Source organism: Lepus europaeus, chromosome 10 (assembly GCF_033115175.1).
Source record: "Lepus europaeus isolate LE1 chromosome 10, mLepTim1.pri, whole genome shotgun sequence".
NCBI classification, from domain to species: Eukaryota; Metazoa; Chordata; class Mammalia; order Lagomorpha; family Leporidae; genus Lepus; species Lepus europaeus.
The window spans coordinates 18,314,244-18,332,140 of NC_084836.1; the positions used below are offsets into that span (position 1 = coordinate 18,314,244).

General features: G+C 42.9%; 1 protein-coding gene and 1 long non-coding RNA gene across 7 annotated transcripts in view; one reads left to right on the forward strand and one right to left on the reverse strand.

Annotated features, from left to right (window-relative positions):
• LOC133767570 (uncharacterized) overlaps window positions 1-13,717 on the reverse strand; it is a 38,880-nt gene extending 25,163 nt beyond the window's left edge. The window contains exons 1-2 of the long non-coding RNA XR_009866893.1: window positions 13,629-13,717; window positions 13,220-13,314 (exon numbers count right to left, since the gene is read on the reverse strand). This is a non-coding gene — a long non-coding RNA (uncharacterized LOC133767570). The remainder of the gene's footprint in view (window positions 1-13,219; window positions 13,315-13,628) is intronic.
• A 578-nt stretch (window positions 13,718-14,295) lies between these two features.
• IGF1 (insulin like growth factor 1) overlaps window positions 14,296-17,897 on the forward strand; it is a 77,033-nt gene continuing 73,431 nt past the window's right edge. For 2 of the 6 annotated variants that reach the window (XM_062203019.1, XM_062203020.1), the window contains exon 1: window positions 15,003-15,331. In XM_062203019.1, the coding sequence (XP_062059003.1) occupies window positions 15,269-15,331 (63 nt within the window). In that variant the 5' untranslated portion in view covers window positions 15,003-15,268. Of the gene's footprint in view, window positions 14,545-14,696; window positions 14,787-15,002; window positions 15,332-17,030; window positions 17,136-17,897 lie in introns of those variants that run through there. The other 4 variants (XM_062203022.1, XM_062203023.1, XM_062203021.1 and 1 more) reach the window with 3 other exon arrangements.

The following is a 17,897-nucleotide window of genomic DNA, read 5'->3' on the forward strand; positions in this document are numbered from 1 at the left end:
AGTGTCATCTTAATTATGCTAATGGTAATGATGCAGGAGAGAGGGGAAGAATTCCAGAGTGAGCTCCTTGAGTAGGCAAGTACATACAAGTGAAAAGTTTACCTTGACTAGGAGCATGGACTTTATCCCTACAAGTGGGAGGCCAAACAATGTATGTGGAAACAAAAATATATAGGTAGGGTATGCTATGGTGTTTACAGAGGTCCTCTTCTTACTGTTTCTATCTCTTTGATAAAATAAGAAGTAAGGTCTTGAACAAAGAGTGAAGATGGTGATGGGGGTATTGGAAAATTTGAGAGAGAAGATAGTTCTGAAGCAAATATGCACAAGAGGAGGTGAATGAACAAAAAGAGATGAAAAATTGATCTCTGTAAAAAATAAGGATGGGAAAGGAAGAAGGAGGAGGAAGAAGGGAAGGAGTTTGGGAGGTGAGGGAGGTGCAGGGAAAGAATCATCATGTTCTGAATCTGTATATATTAAATGTATGAAATTGTATTCCTTAGACAAAATAAAATAATAAATTTCCTTAGACAAAATAAAATAATAAAAAAAAGAAATGGAGCATGATTGCCAGGCAGGGTCAAGGTCTCCTCTCTCTGCCCACCATAGAAACAAATTGCATAATTTAGAAATTGATCAGGTATTTGATGAATCACAGCAAGTTTATGTCATCTCTAATTTCTTTGTATTTAGTAGCTCTTAAAAATAAGAGAACAAGCACCCTGAGGTCATATATTATGTCTGGTAGTCTTTGTGTCCCTACAGTACCTACAAAAGAGGCTGGGAACATAGCAAAGATCCCATCAATATTTAGCACATTAAATGAGAACTAATGGTTACTCCTCTAGAGTCAGAAAGTGATTTGGCATAACAGAGCTCACACTCTTGATGCCAGAACAGAGCGAGAACATGCCTTGGTAGGATTGGCTATCAGCTCTTTGGCTTTTTTTGTCTTGGAGCTTTGGCTTGAGGGTCATGTTTAGGAGGGAACCAACTGAAATACAAATATCCACACTAGAGTCATCTGTCTGCTCCAGATAGGTTTCTGACTACAGCGGTCACTTTGGAAAACCTTACATGCATTCATTATAAAGTCACTAGGCAGGTATAACAAAACCTTGTGTGGCCCATGGCAAATATACTAACATTTTTACCTATAGCATATAGAAGAGTGTTTAAGAACAATGAAGTATTTTTTCCACATTGGTGCTTTCAATTTATAGAAATTATTATTTTGAATGATAAGAATATTTGATTCATCTTGTAGTTCTAGGTTTATTCTGCCAACTTAGAGGTTTGAGAAAACTTGAGATTTTAGGAGTCCTCTTTTCGATGTAGGTCAACATCATAGTCAAATCATGCATGTATTTGGTAGAAGAATACAAGTGACAGAGTGCTATGTGTTTAGAAATATGCATATGAAAGAGGTGGGAATTAGGAAAACCCAGCTCCTAAAATAGAGCACCTTGATACTTGAGATAATAAGGGAAGCAAGAAGGTCACTTTCACCTTCCCCCACCACTCTCCTCTGAAGCAGGTCAGGTGAGAGGCATCCTCTCTATAACTGGAGAAAAGGAACAAAGGTACATGGAGAAGAATCTGAACAAAAAAGCCTTGCTAAGTTAGCCCCAGCTTATTATCATTACAGCATTCCCATTTGCCCTCATAATATTTCTCATCAAACCAAGCATAAACATATTTGGGTTTACCTATTTCTTTGGGACTTCATCTCATAATGTAGGCTCATTATATTAAATAGATGTGTGTGCTTTCAACTTGTTAATCTGCCTATTGATGGAGGGGCCATAACTATAAATGTTGAATAGGGGAGGAAAATGTTTTTTTTTTTTTCTCCACTCTAAGAGATCAGTCAATATAATGATGGCCTCTGAAACAAAGTTAAGTATCTGAGACAGACAGGTGTCCCTCTCTCTCAGTGAGGGCCGACGGTGGTCAATTCCACTATGTCGCTAAGTCAATCGCCACCAAATTAGACTATTTGACCCTTCCTGTTTTCATTTATCTGTTGTACCTAGCACTTCGTAAGTTATTATTAATTTCTTTGTGTGTTTGTTTTCCATCTTTTCCCAAACACACAAAGAAATATATCTGTTATGTAGGAGGGCACAATAAATATGTAGTGAATAAGTAGGCAATGCATAGATGAATGAAAACTCCAAATGCCTATTTCTTATTCATACTGTTAAAAAAAAAAAGTGGATTGAGCCTCTCCCTCTTTTTGGAATCCTGGGGAACAAAGAGAGTTTTGTGTAAATGCTACCTTAAGAAATAAAGATAACTCAGTTCTTTACTTCTTTTCTGTTCCTCTGCTTCCAACCCTCTCAGTCCACACTTTGATCAAATATATTCTTTGCCCTTTTTGGAAAAGCAAATAAAGAAGAGCAATTTCTTGCAGGATATATAACTCAGCTTATAAGTATATAGTCATTTGTATGATTATTTCATTAATATATCCTTCATTAGACTAAGTTTTATGAAAGGAGAGCTGGTGTGTGGTTTTAATCACCATTATGTTTCTAGTTCTCAGTGTGTGCCTTATGCTCAATAATTTTTTTAATGAAGGAATAAATAAATATATGCCTGAAAGCCTATCTATTTACATACATGTGTACAAAAAGAAAAGGCATGAACAAAGTGACAGGGAAACTTACAGGAATGAGCCATTGCATCTAACTGGTACAAACACAGGAACACAAAAGAGAGAGCAGGAAGACTGATATAGTACAGATGGTAAATGTGCTAGAATTTTCAGCAAAGAGTTGGGGTCAAGATGGGGGTGAAGATCCCTTAGGAGGAACTAAAAGTCAAACAGGACAAGGCATAATTATAATAAGTAGTCTAATTTGGTCAGAACAGTCAAAATAATGTAATGTATGGTATGATTATTTGCAAAGATCAGTTCAGGCTGTAGTCTAAAGGGCTTAGGATGTTGTATGAATTCCATGACATCTCCAACAAAAAAGTCAGTGTGATTCAACATCTCAGCCTCTAGGACAAAAAACATTTTGAGGGACCAGGATTGTGGCATAGCAGCCTCTGCATGTAGTGCCAGCACCCCATATGGGCTCCAATTCAAGTCGCACTTGCTCCACTTCCAATCCAGCTCCCTGCTAATGCACCTGGGAAAGAAGCTGAGGATGGCACAAGTCCTTGGGCTCCTGTACCCATGTGGGAAACGTGGAGGAAGCTCTTGGCTCCTGGCTTTGGCCTGGCCCAACCCTGGTCATTTTGGCCATTTGGGGAGTGAACCAGCAGATAGAAGATATCTCTCCTCTCTCTGTATTTCCCTCTCACTGTGACTCTTTTAAATATATTTTTTTAAAAAAGAACATTTTGAAACAAATTTCTACAGTCTAAAAGTCTGAATGTTTTTTAAAGGAACTCATTAGAGTTTGCTTAAAACTAATTCTTTTGGAAGAGATTTTGAAATTTAAGCAACATAAAAAATAAAAACATCTTTTTTTCTGATAGTGGAGCTCATTGAATGGTCTGCTTTTGCACAGTTCAGTTCCTCTGTGAGTTGGTTGATCTGATCTGCATCTGTATTGACTTCTGGGTCCCTAGACCCTTCTAGCAAAGGTTCAGTTTGAGGACAGAAATGAGCATGGTGTTGTAAGGTTGAACTGGGAAAGAAAGATCTGAGATAGAAAGGCCCTACTATCACATTATGTTTGCTTGATTTTTTTGTTCTTTTTTTCTTTATTTTTTCTCTTTCCTTTTTCTTCTTTCTTTCTTCTCATGGCTTTTTTGTATGCTTGCTTTGCTTTACACATGCACACTTACTTAATAAGATATATGGGATTTAGCATTATAATCCCAAACATATTCAAGTTTGCTTCTCTCACAATTACTAAAATCAACTTCTTGGGCAATGAGAATGCTCCCACATAGCTCCCAGTGAACTGTTGGGACATAATGAACATCTGGAATGTATACTCAGCTTCTTTACATGACTACTGATAGACCCAACCCCACTGTACTCTTCCAGGACTATAAAAGAAGTGTTAACATAGTTACATCACACTCTTCAGCTGGTTCGTATAAGGCAGGATTTTGCCACATGACATTGATTTATTAAGGTACATAATAGTCCCATTCAAAGTGATGCCGCAGTTCAAAGCACCCATTTGAGCCCAGCCTGGTATTTCCTGACCATTTTCTTGACTTCACCAACTTACTTGACACTGAGCTGTGTAAATTTATTCTCCAGGAAATGTAGGTTAGTAGTTCCAGGAGAATGAGTTTTCTCCAGCTTGGGGTGACCCCAGCTTCCACGTGGGTGGTTGGACTAGCCCGCTGGTGAGTTACAACCTAGCCATTCATTTCAGTAATTGCTTTCCCTTCCCAGAGAAGATCCCTGTGTGGAGCACTGGGTTTGGCATGCTTGGGACATAGGTACCATTGACATTTTTCAAAAGGGCTCAGGGGAGATCCTGTGGAACTCTTCTTTATAAACTGCAAAAGTGCAAATTTATCACCACTGGTGCTGAATGCTGATGACTGCTATTATCTCGTTATTCCTGACTACACTTAGCATCTGTTCTCAGTTCTTCCCTCCCACTGCAAAAATTCCCCTCAATTCCCGGGAGCATTGGACTTTATGTTTTGTTTGTTTTGCCTTTGGGTCCTAAGAGTTGGCTGAGTCTGGCTCACAGGAGTTCCTTGCCCCAGTGAGCCTGTCCATTGGGGTAGCACCTGGTGAATCATCTGTGGTCTGAAAAACATTTGCTTTATCTGCAAAATCCACAAAATGGAGGGGTTTGAACAAGGTCAGATGTTAGAAGATTTGACCTAGATAGCCTCTTTGGAAAAACTGATGCCTGCACTTGGAATCCCTAGCCTCTCCAAACTTTGCAAATGCTGCAGTTGCTTCTGGATGTCTCTTGCTTTCCAAAGCAGTGGAGTGAGTTTAACAACACTGGCGCCTTGCAGAGGAGCTGGCCAGTCCAGGATGTGGGATTGCTACCTTGATGGGAACCCAAGCTGGGAAGGAACCTGCCAGTTGGGCTGGCAGTGTTCTAACTCTAGCAAGATCCAAATCTGAAGTCACCATTTTCCTTGTAAAGAATCAGAGATGTGAAGCCAGAGAGCAGTTGATTAAGGAAGCTAGAGCTAGTTCAGCTAGTATTCATTAGCTAGCGAAAGAGACAAAGGAAGGAAAATTGGAAGCAAAAAGACAAAATACAGGTCAATAAGCATACATTCTGCTCTAACTACCCTATCTTGAATTGCAGGAAAGTAAGCACAACTTCAGGAACTGTCAGTAATCTGTCATGAACCCTTTTGGGAATTGCCAAATAGGAAAAGTAATAGCTTTCTGAGAACCGCCAAACTTCAGATTCTGCAGAAGGTTAGGAGAGATTTGCTGTTCCCTATTCTAGAGCAACCTGTAGATGCTCCTTTACCCTTTGGGAATAGAGACACCAAAGATTGCTTGGACCTAGACTCTGGACTCTCAGTATTGGAGCACTCACAAGCATTAAGTAGAATACATGAAGGCCTATGTCTGATCAAAACAGTCGACAGATGTTTGGCATTGTGAGTTGTTCTACTTTAGCTTCCCAAATCTGAAGTTCCAGCAAGACCACCCTCCAGGAAACCTATCCTATGTTCTTATAGTAACTGGTAGAACAGAAGTGACCTCTGGTCAGAGTCAGTCTTTGCCTGAGCTTCTGGTTTGGACTCTTGCACTTCTTGCTTCTGTGGAGTCATTTTATATTTCTGCTGTGCTGCCTGCTTGTTTTGGGATGAACGTGACTATAATATAGTCTTGCCAATATAAAACCTGGAGGAACTTGTGTAAGCCACATAGTGTTGCGTAGTAGTCCAAACTGAACTTGAATCTCTAACTTACTAGCCATGTGACATCTGTTAAATCATTTAACTTCTCCCTGAACAACAAACAGTTTTGAAAATCTGGTGTGTTCCAAGAACAGCACCAGGGACTCTGAAATGAAAAAGGAAATCTAGTATTTCATTGAGGTGTGTGAGAATTAAGTGATATCCTTAAAATAATATGAAATAAAGAGTTGAATGTAATAGGTGCTCAATAGTGGCATTTTATCATTATGATTATTAATTAAATGTTTACACTATGCTGAGACGTAGAGACGTACTGGTAAACAGTAACAGGCTGGTTGCTAAGAAGCCATGCTGGGCCATAGCAGGAGACGAGGGTGCTGAGAAAGGGAGTGTTTAGAGTGGCAGGATGCAAATTAAGATGTGAGCAAAGAGCTTTGAGAAAGCACGAGAGCCAGGAACATGTGAGGGAGATGATTCCAGCAAGCAGCCAGTGGCCAGATCAGCGGGAGGGAGGACTGGTTAGAAGCCCACTCAGGAATTAGAAGTTCATCAGTCCAGTGTGGAAACCAGTAGACCAGGAAAGGAAGGGTATGGATTTTATAGACACTTAACAAAGAGGTGGAAGACTGAGAGTGAAGTTTGGTAAGCAAGTGGATACAAAAGCCAAGAAAGCACACCAAGACCAAGACAATAGAGAGTCCCCAATCCTTGAAGAGTGAGAGAGACTTCCACGCACACCACATACCTGCTACATTTTCAGCTTACACTAAAAACAGATAATACAGCATCCACTAACGATGTTCTAATGGCTGTTTCTTAAGTTTCCTGATTATATAAGTCATACTTGCTCCATGTGTTTAAAAAAATGCAGAAAGGTGTTAATAAAATTAAACTTCATTTATCATCTTGCTGATTACATCTTTCCACTTAGGACCAGGCACAGAGTCAGTCCCTGAAGTCCTAAGCATGTACAAGACCTCTTGATCCATTGTGGAAGAGTAGATCGCCCCTAAACATCACCTTAGGCAGAAAAACTGCTCCTATTGGTCTAAACAGTGACAGTTCTTAGAAGGGAATGAACACACGTCTTAGTATCCAGAGGAAGTAGGCACAGATGGGATATACATGTTCCTGTGCATGGGTTTGAGTCGTGGCATGTGTGTGTATGTTCTATACACACTGGTTCCTCTTACTGGTAGAAAGAAAGCAAAACACTGTTTATTTTCTTGTCGCCAATCAGCAGCCTGTTTGTGGAATACTACTGACTTAGCTGAGGCAAGTGTCCCGTGACTTCCTTTTAGCAATCTTCAAGAAACGGGAAGTTCGGGAGCCAGAGGTTTAAGAAAAATGCATGGGAAGAAAATTTAGAAATGGAAAAAACATAATCCATTTCTTTGAGCTGTCTTTTTTGCAACTGGGAAAAAATTATTCAGTTTTCACGACAGAAGACCACCTTTGTAGCCACTAGTGCAAGTTAATTTCACGTGTCCACTTAGCTAGGCCACAGTACTCTGATATCTCTTCAGCCATTGTGCTGAAAGTTTCTGTGATTGTTTTGAGCTGAGACTAACACTTAGATCTGTAGTTTTTGGGTAAAGCAGATCACCATCCAGGCAGTGGTGGGCCTCACTCAATCAGTGGCAGACCCGCTGCAGGAAAAGACTGACCCTGCCAGAAGAAGCAGGAATTCTGCCAGCAGACAGCCCTTAGACCCCAGTGACAGTTCCTCCATTCCTTCAGCCTGCTGGGTCGCTCGCTCCTGACGATTTTAGACTTGTTAAGCTGCTGCAATCACATGAGCTAATTCCTTCAAATGACTCTCTCACTATAGACATGTTTATATCCTGCAATTTGGTTTCTCTAGAAAACCCTGTATAATACAACTGGGCTTTTTGGAAAAGATTTATTTTATTAATTAATTATTAATTTATTTGAAGATAGAGGGAGGAGGAGTGGAGAGAGAGAAAGAGAGATGTCTTCCTTTCCATCTGCTGGTTCACTCTCCAGATGGCCACTGCAGCCAGATCTGGGCCAAGTAGAAGCCAGGAGCCAGGAGTCTGCCACACAGGAGGCAGGAGACAAGGCACCCAGGGCTGTCGTGTGCTCTGGACACATTAGCAGTAAGCCAGCTCAGAAGTGGAGCAACCAGTTCTTGAACAGGCTGTCTGATATGGGATGCTGGTTTCGCAAGCAGCAGCCTAACCCACTGTGCTACAATGCTGCACCACCCCCCAACTGAGTTTAAAATTTTATTTTGAACTCTGAGAGAGGCTGAGGATTTTCTAGGGTGTTGTAAAAAGGAAGACAATGTACTGTAGGCACAGCTGAGCATCTGCAAGGTGTTTAAGGGTCTGTATCAGGCAAAGGATAAGGCACCGTCTCCAAGGATGGATCATTGCCAAGGGCTTCCTTCCATAGTGTCTCCTCTTCAATTGAACATTCAAACTGCTTTGTATGACATAGACCTCAAGAGGAGGCAGATTGCAAGGCTCCCTGGCAACACCTTTAAGTATGAAACTGAGGCTGGAGGCTGTGCACCCTGTTCTCCACAAGCACAGCAGAACTTCCTGGATGGATCCACATGAAGACAGCGATGCTGATAAACCATCATTCCTATAGAGTTCAGGCCTTGACCTTTTGGCCTCAACCCTTACAGTGGAAAATTTTTATCAGCTATAATCCCTTCATTTTTTTAAATTAAAACCAACTTGGTGCCAGCACTGTGGTGCAGCGGCTTAACACCCTGGCCTGAAGTGCCAGCATCCCATATAGGCGCTGGTTCTAGTCCTGGCTTCTCCTCTTCCATCCAGCTCTCTGCTATGGCCTGGGAAAGCAGTAGAAGATGGCCCAAGTCCTTGGGCCCCTGCACTCGGTGTGGGAGACCTGGAAGAAGCTCCTGGCTCCTGGCTTCAGATTAGCGCAGCTCCGGCCAGAGCAGCCATCTGGGGAGTGAACCATCAGACGGAAGACCTCTCTCTCTCTGCCTCTCCTCTCTCTGTGTAACTCTGACTTTCAAATAAATAAATAAATCTTTAAAAAAAAAACAGCTTCCCCAAGTGTAAACACTATAATTAAATCTTTCACAATGGAGTATCCGGTGAAACCACTGGGTGGTCAATTTGTAGGTGGGTGCTTCCCCGAGACTACTCAGAGGGACCTAGGTCATCAGGTAACCAGCTCTGTCAGAGGCACCGCCTGTTCCCAGGGTTCATCACAGACTTGGTTACATATGAAGCTCCTGTACAAGGGCAACATGAGGGAGTTCAGATTGCTCTCCAGTCTTCCAAGATGTGCATAAGACGGCTGGTGGGGAAGGGAGGGAACAAAGAGGACCCACAGCGCAGGACCCTGAGCTCATGGCCAGTTACCCCCCAAGGCTGAAACTCTCCGCATTGCTGTGTAACTTTGCTCATGCTGTTCCCTCTATCTTGGGGGTGAACTCATGCTTCAAGGCCTAATTCAAATACTGTCCTCTCAGCAAAGGCTTTTTCAACATCTCCAGGCCCTGTAAAAGATGCCCCAGGGGAGGGGCTCTCAACCATCTAGGAACATGGGAGCACATTTGTCTGGTGGTCTGTTATAATAGGCAGGGCCCTTATTCCCAGCTCTTAGATTGTGGCTATGTATGTACTTTCTTAACACAATAAGGTTTACCCTGCACTGAATAATCTCATACATCAGACTTGCAAATACCAACTGCACATTGTTTATCCTAACAGTTGGCCACCTGCAATATTATTTACTTACTTTAAATACATAGTCTCCTACATGGATATTTTAAGACTTAGAGGCACATGTTTTTAAATTCAACTTTAAAATATCTGTTTTACTTTTTTCTTTTTTTAATTTAAAAATGTCTATGTTAATTACAGCATCTCTTGCCCTACACAGAAGGTATTCTTAAAAACAAATACCATAAAAACAAAATGGCATTGTTAAATTCTATTATGCAGTTCCTATTTTTTATTAAACAGAAACTGCCACCTGCAAAGATTTGGGGCTTAGGAAGTGTTAGCAAGGCGTTGCAAACAGACTTGTACAGAAATGAGATTGTCTTCCTGGCAAATTCAGGATAGAAAAAGAATTTAAAATGGAGCTGCTTCCATGCCGAAGCGATACTTTAACACCACGGTCTTTGACAGTGGGTGTGAGAGCCCACACTGAAAGCTGAGGGGGTAGAAAACACAAAGAACAGACAGGGAGCCAGTGGGGAAGCCTGGGTTGTCAGGAGCTGCATTTGTCCCCTTCTGCAAGTAATTCATGCTTCTATCCAGCACCTACACCCATCTCAGTCTCTCTTTTTTATAAAGATGGATTTACTTGAGAGGCAGAGTGACAAAAAGAGATGGGAAGAGAGAGAGAGAGAGAGAGAGAGAGAGAGATCTTTCATCCACTGGTTCACTTCCTAAATGCCTACAACAACCAAAGATAAGTCTGGGGCTGAAGTAAGGGACCACAAACTCCATCTTGATCTTCCATGTGTATGACAGGGGACCAAGCACTTGACCCATCACCTGCTGCCTCCCAGGGAACATATTAGCAGAAAACAGGAAGCTGGATCAAAAGTGGAGGTGGGAGGCTGGCGCTGTGGCATAGTGGGTAAAGCCGCTGCCTGCAGTGCCAGCATCCCATATGAGTGGCGGTTCAAGTCCCGGCTGCTCCACTTCCTATTCAGCTCTCTGCTATGGCCTGGGAAAGCAGTAAAAGATGGCCCAAGTACTTGGGCCCCTGCACCCACTTGGGAGACCCAGAGGAAGCTCCTGGCTCTGGATCAGTGCAGTTCCGGCCATTGCGGCTAATTGCAGAGTGAACCAGCAGATGAAAGACCTCTCTCTCTCTCTCTCTCTCTCTCTCTCTACCTCTCTTCTCTCTGTGTAACTCTGCCTTTCAAATAAATAAATAAATCTTCTTTTTTAAAAAAAGTGGGTGTGGGACTCTATTCCAGGCACTCCGATATGAGACACTGATGTCCCAAGCAGGAGCTTAACCCAGTGTACCACAATGCCCACCTCCTTTTTAAAATAAATGTATTATGTATTGATTTATTTGAAAGGCAGAGTGACATGATGTTCTAAATACTTTAATCCGTTCTTTTTTAGACTTGTATTCACTGAATACAGTGCTTTGTCCTCATACCAGGAGTTCAGCATTATGAATATGGCCATAAAGAAGACATCTATGTCCTCACGAGGTTTATCATCTTTTTTCCTCGTTTATACATCTTGTACTCTGTCCCTTGGTAGACTACAGTGAGTCGCGTATCTGTCTTATTTCTTTCAGAGGAATTAATCCACGGAAGCTGCTTCAAACGTATCTGAATCCAGAGCTTCACCATACCCCTCTACTGCAGCCAGACCCCCAAATCCTGAGCAGAGATAGCCGCGACAGTTTCCCAGAAGCCCACTAGAGGGCGCGCACATTTTTCAATTCCCAAAGAAAGCGCCTACGTGGGTTGCACCCCTGAGGTTTGGAATTGGTGTCTCGTTTTCCCACTTTGAATTCAACATGGGGCAAGTGTGGTGAGCCCTCAAGTTCTCTCATTCCACCCACCCATCTTTACCCCATGCAGTGACTTCTCCGCTGCCATAACGAAGTTCTTTTGCTCACAAAACCACAACAATTTCGTTTGTTTCCAGCATTTGTCCTTTTGACATTTTAGAAGAAATAAGATCCAAGTTTGGTGTTGAAAAGAAAGCATTGATTTCTTTAGTCAGAGGAGTTCTCTCTCCTTCCTATTACCGTTTTCCTAGCTGTGGGGGGAACGCTCCCTGGAGCTAAGATCTTCTAGGGGTGGTGTGTGTGTGTGTGTGTGTGTTAGGAGAGGTGACAGGGATCCTTCTGAGCAGATCTTTCAGAGCTAACATCAGCCCTCTTGCTGCAGGTTGAGGTCCAGCTTTTTCCTCTGACTTTCACATTCCGGATGGACAAGCTCTTGACCTCAAACACTGGAGAAAGCACTACCTGATCTCAGGACTACAGTCCTCACCAACCATGATCCAAGAGAAATACTCAATGGTTTCCTACAAGTTCTTTCCCCTATAGATTGCCCTGGAACCTTAGGCCTCACCCTGTATTCGATTCCAAAGTTTTCCTTCCATAAAATATCCATTCTGAGGGTTTTTTTTTTTTGGGGGGGGGGGGGTGAGGGAGGTCAGCAAAGATTATTCATTAAATAAATCGCAAATATGCCCTATTGCACATGGATATGAAATTACCTTTGGGGTGAGCTCCTCTCCAGGTTAGGCAGGGAACACAGCAAAAGAGGGAGACCCTGGGTTCCCCTTTCTGTGAACCTCAGCCAGCTTGCCCTTTAAGGAAATGAACATTTTTTTAAGAAAGGTGTCAGAAGTCTCCAGAGGCTGTAGCTTTTATGCAAATGCGCTACTCAGGAAGCCGGCTCACAGAGAGTCATTTATATCTCACAGGCGTTACACATGCAAAAAGTGAGCTGTGAAGCTGAATTTCCAGGAGTGCGTGTTCTCAGGGTGAGCACATCCTGGCAGTCGGCTGTTTTGGTGGCACCCAGCTCCCGTACCTCACCATCAGATGTTTTTCCAGGCGAAGGGCTGCCTAATGCTCAGCAGTTTCAGAATGACCCTAAACGTTCCTCTCCAGTGGGACTTCCTGACCTGAACTTGCCCTCGGCGCCAGATTTACCAGCACCTCCGAGTCTCGAGGAATAGGTGCATGGGTTTCCTTTTCCCTTAATCAGGGACAGCCGTCAGTCATTAAAAAGGAATCATGCGGCCCAGTTATTGCCCTTCCTTTCATATTGCCTCCTGGAGACGGCCATTTCTCTAGGAAGGACAGCCCTGCTCTGTTGCTAGCTCCCCTCCCCAGAAATAGAGACCCTTCTTCAAATTTAAATCTACATTAATCACTTCAGGAAATTGCGTCCTCCATTGGAAACTGATAGCTCACATCGGAATGGTTCTGCAGCACAGCTGATGACAATTATGACCCACTGACATTTCAGTTTTCTTTGATTGTGACAAAAACTGGGACATAAATTAAAACCCAATTATCCTTTAAGGGTAATTGGGGTTATAAAACCAAGAGCGTCGGTGTGTCGATGTTGCAGGAGTGCCGTGTGGGAGGGGATGGTAGGTGTTCTGTCCCCAGAGCAGCATTTCATACAGAAGGGTCTGAGGATAAGGTCATCTGTGCCCAGTGTGTACCAAGGGGGCACGTCAGCCAGGGGGACGGACTCCGGCAAATGTAGCGAGCCTCCAGGAGAAATTGGCATGGTCACGGGATGCCGACACTACAACAGGAAGCGCGGGACAAAGTGCTGGCCTGCCCCTGTGAAGGTAGCCTGTGGTGGAACAAAGGACCAGAGCCAAGGCTCCAGCCTGCACCTGACCCTGCACACCTGGAAATCAAAGTTCGTTCTTACCTGGGAGACACATGAGTTGAACTCTGGTTCCATGCACTACGTCAACAAGGTCCCTAAGAAGAGCATGGACTTTGCTTTTTTGCAGAGGGCAGAGTCTGGGAAAGTGGCAGGAAAAAAAAAAAACATGGGGTAAGTCAAGTCATAAATCAAGTGCACAATGAAAGCTTTCGAAAGGAAGCCTTGGATGATTCTTTCAATGGAGGGGTTACTCACATATCGGGATATGACTTTGTATACTCTTCAGGTCTTCCCTGACACGTCCCAACTTTGTACCCCAAATCTCTTGTAGGCAATCCCTCCTCCCCTATCCTGGATTTTCGAAAACGTTTCACTTCCCTGTCTTTCCAGAGAAATGTGTCGCTCCCTCCTACTGTGTACTGCTCATAGTTTTAAAAGAGCACATACTCACCACATGACAATGAACTTTCCCTCCCTGTCCCTCAGCCAAAAGCCCCAAGGAGTCTTGACCACGCTTGGCCCTTTTTGTCTCTTTATGGATCTGTGTAATTGGGCGTATAGTAGGTCCTCAGAAAAATGCTGCTGAAAAAGCATGACCCCAGATCTCTCACTTGTGTTTCTGGAAGGTAAATATTGCTGAGTTATTAACTATGCAGGAGATGTCACCAGACCCAACCCTCTGTAAAAACAAATAAGTTTTCCTTTGAAAGCATCTCCCTCTACACACAAACTTCTGGCTACAGGATGACATAAACAGCCACCTCGGGGTTCAGTCGACGTGTCAATGTTGTCAAGTCCCCTGACAGTGACGAGGGACACACGAGATCCAGGTATTTCCACCATGCATGTGAAACATCCAGGAAAAGGGCTATGTCTGATCTGGGCTTTTGCAACCATGTTTCATAATCCACTTTCTTATCAAATGCCCCGGAAAACCAAAGAGAAATAGGTACAAATTGTATCCACCAAAGATAAGAACTTGATTCCCCCGGGCCAAGCCAAGTATACATTATAAATAGCAAAACAGCTGGCTTGGACCCTGCTGTCGGCCACTCACCCAGTTGAGGGTTTTGAATGACATCATAACCCTTGAGAGGGTAAAGCTAGCCAGCTGGTGTTATTTAGAATGCAGACAGATTGGAGAAAGAACACACACACAGGTTCCAGTTTTGCAGAAAAATATGAACATAGTTTGCCCCTCAAGTGCCATTCCCCTAGAATGTTTAATGGTAACAAAAATGAAGAACACGATTTTATTTTAATTTTTCAGTTCATTTTACAGCTCAGCATAGTCTTTGCCTCGACCTGGGCAAAAATCGTCGGCCAGTATCCTAAAGGGAGCCAATCCAATGCCACCTGCCCCTTCTGTAAGTAGGTTCTAGGAAATGAGATCATTTCCCTCATTTGGCACCTGTGACAAGGGGTCACCTGAGCTCTGTCTGCCAATCTGTATTTCTCTGGTCATTTCAGGGTTAAAATTGTGGCGTTTGCTAGAGGTGGTCTTCCCTTGCTTCCTTTCTTTTTTTATTTTCAAAAAAAAAAATTGTATTTGCACTAAGATAAAAAGAACATTGTTCACCCATCCCCCACGTGTATTCCTGTCATACTGGTAAGTGGCATTCGCAGACTTGCTCAGAAAGCAGACCCTTATTTTCCATGGCAGCCTGAGTGTCTTCATGCCTGCTAACCCTGTCACTAACACACATTCTTTTAAGGGAAAAAAATTCTTCTGTGCTCTAGTTTTAAAATGCAAAGGTATGATGTTATTTGTCACCATGCCCAAAAAAGTCCTTACTCGATAACTTTGCCAGAAGAGGGAGAGAGAGAGAAGGCAAATGTTCCCCCAGCTGTTTCCTGTCTACAGTGTCTGTGTTTTGTAGATAAATGTGAGGATTTTCTCTAAATCCCTCTTCTGTTTGCTAAATCTCACTGTCACTGCTAAATTCAGAGCAGATAGAGCCTGCGCAATGGAATAAAGTCCTCAAAATTGAAATGTGACATTGCTCTCAACATCTCCCATCTCTCTGGATCTCTTTTCGCCTCATTATTTCTGCTAACCAATTCATTTCCAGACTGTGTACTTCAGAAGCAATGGGAAAAATCAGCAGTCTTCCAACCCAATTATTTAAGTGCTGCTTTTGTGATTTCTTGAAGGTAAATATTTTTTTACTCTTTGAAGTCATTGGGGGAATTGTACTTAAATTGTGTACTGTTTTTCTTCTGCCTAGAACTGGTATTCACTTTACATTTTTCATTGTTTCGGAACTGGGAGTTATTTATAAATTGCTGAACATGCAGTTCCGTGGGATCTGAAAAAATAGCTCCGGGAGATGGATGCATTCGCACAGATATCTTTATGAGTAGAAACTATTGCAAGGTACTTATGCTAAATCCTCCACTTCTGCAGGGCTTCGGTGGTGTCATTATAGAAGATTCCTTTAAATCCTGTCTAGGGCTAAGGGCTACAGAGCGTGGATATGAACTTTGGGATCTTTTTTTCTTTTGCAGGTGCAGATGTTTTATTTTTAAGACCGCTGTGTGTGTGTGTATGTGTGTGTGTATGTGCTTGTCAGGACTTTATTTTACAAGACATGCCTCATGTAAAGAGTTCCATTTCAGATGGTATTAAAGCTTTTAAATATGATCTTTAGATCTAAGGTCCCGGAACTCCCTGCACTTACTGCCCAGAGAGACAAAGTTAGAGCAAAGTTTAATTTGCTCTTGTGAAAAAGAAGTCCTTGACAACTCTTGCTGACCTTGCATATTCGTACAATCTAAACAAATGCATACTGTATACGGGAAGCAGACACTTTGTAGCAGCTGCTTGTCCAGTGTTTTCTCTCCCGGAGAGGACTTTCTGTGGGCAAAGTTTGGACTTGGGATTTTGTGTTGTAAATGTCTGATTTTATCTGCCCTGTTGCAAAGTCTCTTTAGGTAAATTTGGCTGCCGTTGTCAATGCACCAACTTCTCGTTTCTGATCACTGGCCCTGGTTCAAGTTTCCATTCTCAGCAAAATTATATCCTTTACGACTTGTGTTTTTTTTCAATTTGCAAGCACTTTTAAGCCGATGTCACTGGCTCCTCCGAAGCAAATGCCTGAGGGCTCAATTCATAAACCGTCCCAGCCACTTAGTGCAGCATTCATTCGCTGCTTTCAGTACTTCATCACTCGGATCTTTCTTAGTGGAGAAAGTGGCTTGGGAGTTGAGGATACAGCCTTGTCAGGCACCTGATTCTGCTGTCCGTGAGATGCCAACACACGCTCTGGCCAACTTGCTTTGAAAGAAAGGCAGGCAGTGCATATATCACCTCGGGGGTCAGGCAGCTGGGGGTTTTGTCTGCCTGCTTAGGTGATCAGCAGCCAGGCTGTGGAGGGTTCTGTCTGCATTCAATACAAGTTTGGGAAATTGTCTCCAAATGAACTTTTCATGCTGTGTATGCTGAACGTTTCAGAAGTGGAGTTGGCAGCTGTACTTGCAGCAGGAAGTGGCTCGAGGGAACTGTGTGCTGGTTCAAACATAATTCAAACGGCGTAAGTGTCCTGTCTAGAGACAGACCCCCCAGGAAACCAGATGCTGATTGTACGCTCAGTGGCAAGGTATTTCCAAGTTGGTGAGCCTGGGCAAGGGAGGAGAGGAGCAGGCTGGGGCTCGGGCCACTCTTCCCAGCCAGCTGCAGGAGACACATGGTGGAAATGAGTGGTTTGACTGGGGGGGAAGGATGGACTCAGATGCCAGCTGTGCAATTTGTTCATTGTTTGAATGGACAAAAAGCAGTTTACTCAGGCTCACAGCATACCTGCCTGGGTGTCCAAATGTAACTAGAAGCTTTCACAAACCCCACCCCCAAGGCAGCACATGCTTTTAAGTCCTTCATTTTCTATGCACATCAGCCTCATAATACCCACCCTAACCTGCTGTAAAAGACCTGGAACAAACAAAAATGATTACACCTACAGTGAGTATTTTCTTATGACTATTGCCCTCAAATTTTACTGGGCATTTTTGGTGTAGTGTAGACATCTGGGCTTGACTGATATGCCATCTCTCTGAGCTAGAAAGAGAGGGCTCTTAAGAATCTGGATTGGTGACTGATTTTTGAGGAACTATATTTCTTTTTTTTTCTCTTCTCTTTATAGTTCTTCCTTTTCCCCTCTATCACATCTTCTGTTTTTCTCTATCGCCAAGGCTTTTGTATTTGGCAAAATAAAAGGCCAGGGGAATGAGGAGCATATGGGGACACTTATTTCAAACTTTTAACTCTTAAGCAAGTTCGTTATTGTTTTCTTTGGTGGGAACATGATGTGATAAATCCTCTGGTTCTCTGGGGGTGGACTGGACTGTTCCCTGAACCAAAAGGAAATGCACAGGAGGTTCTATCTTGGGCAAGAACTATAAGTACTGATATTTATCTGACAATAGAACTCAGAAAAAGAAAAAGAGGGGGAAAAATCTATCTAGAAAGCTTAAATTTGTAAATGCTAGAGATATATGAGTATTGCTGGGCTTAAATGTGTTCTATCAGAAATAGCTGTTAAAAATAGGGTTTTGCCACCTAATCAAGTTCTGAATTCACTAAGGCTGTAAACTGAGACAGCCCCTTCCCCACCCTGGATTTCACAAAAAGTAAAGAACTTGAAGGCATCCACCACTGCAGGTGCTTAGCTCTCAGCATTATCATCAGCTCCGCCAGGAAGGGAGGGGTGGAGAAGCAGGACTG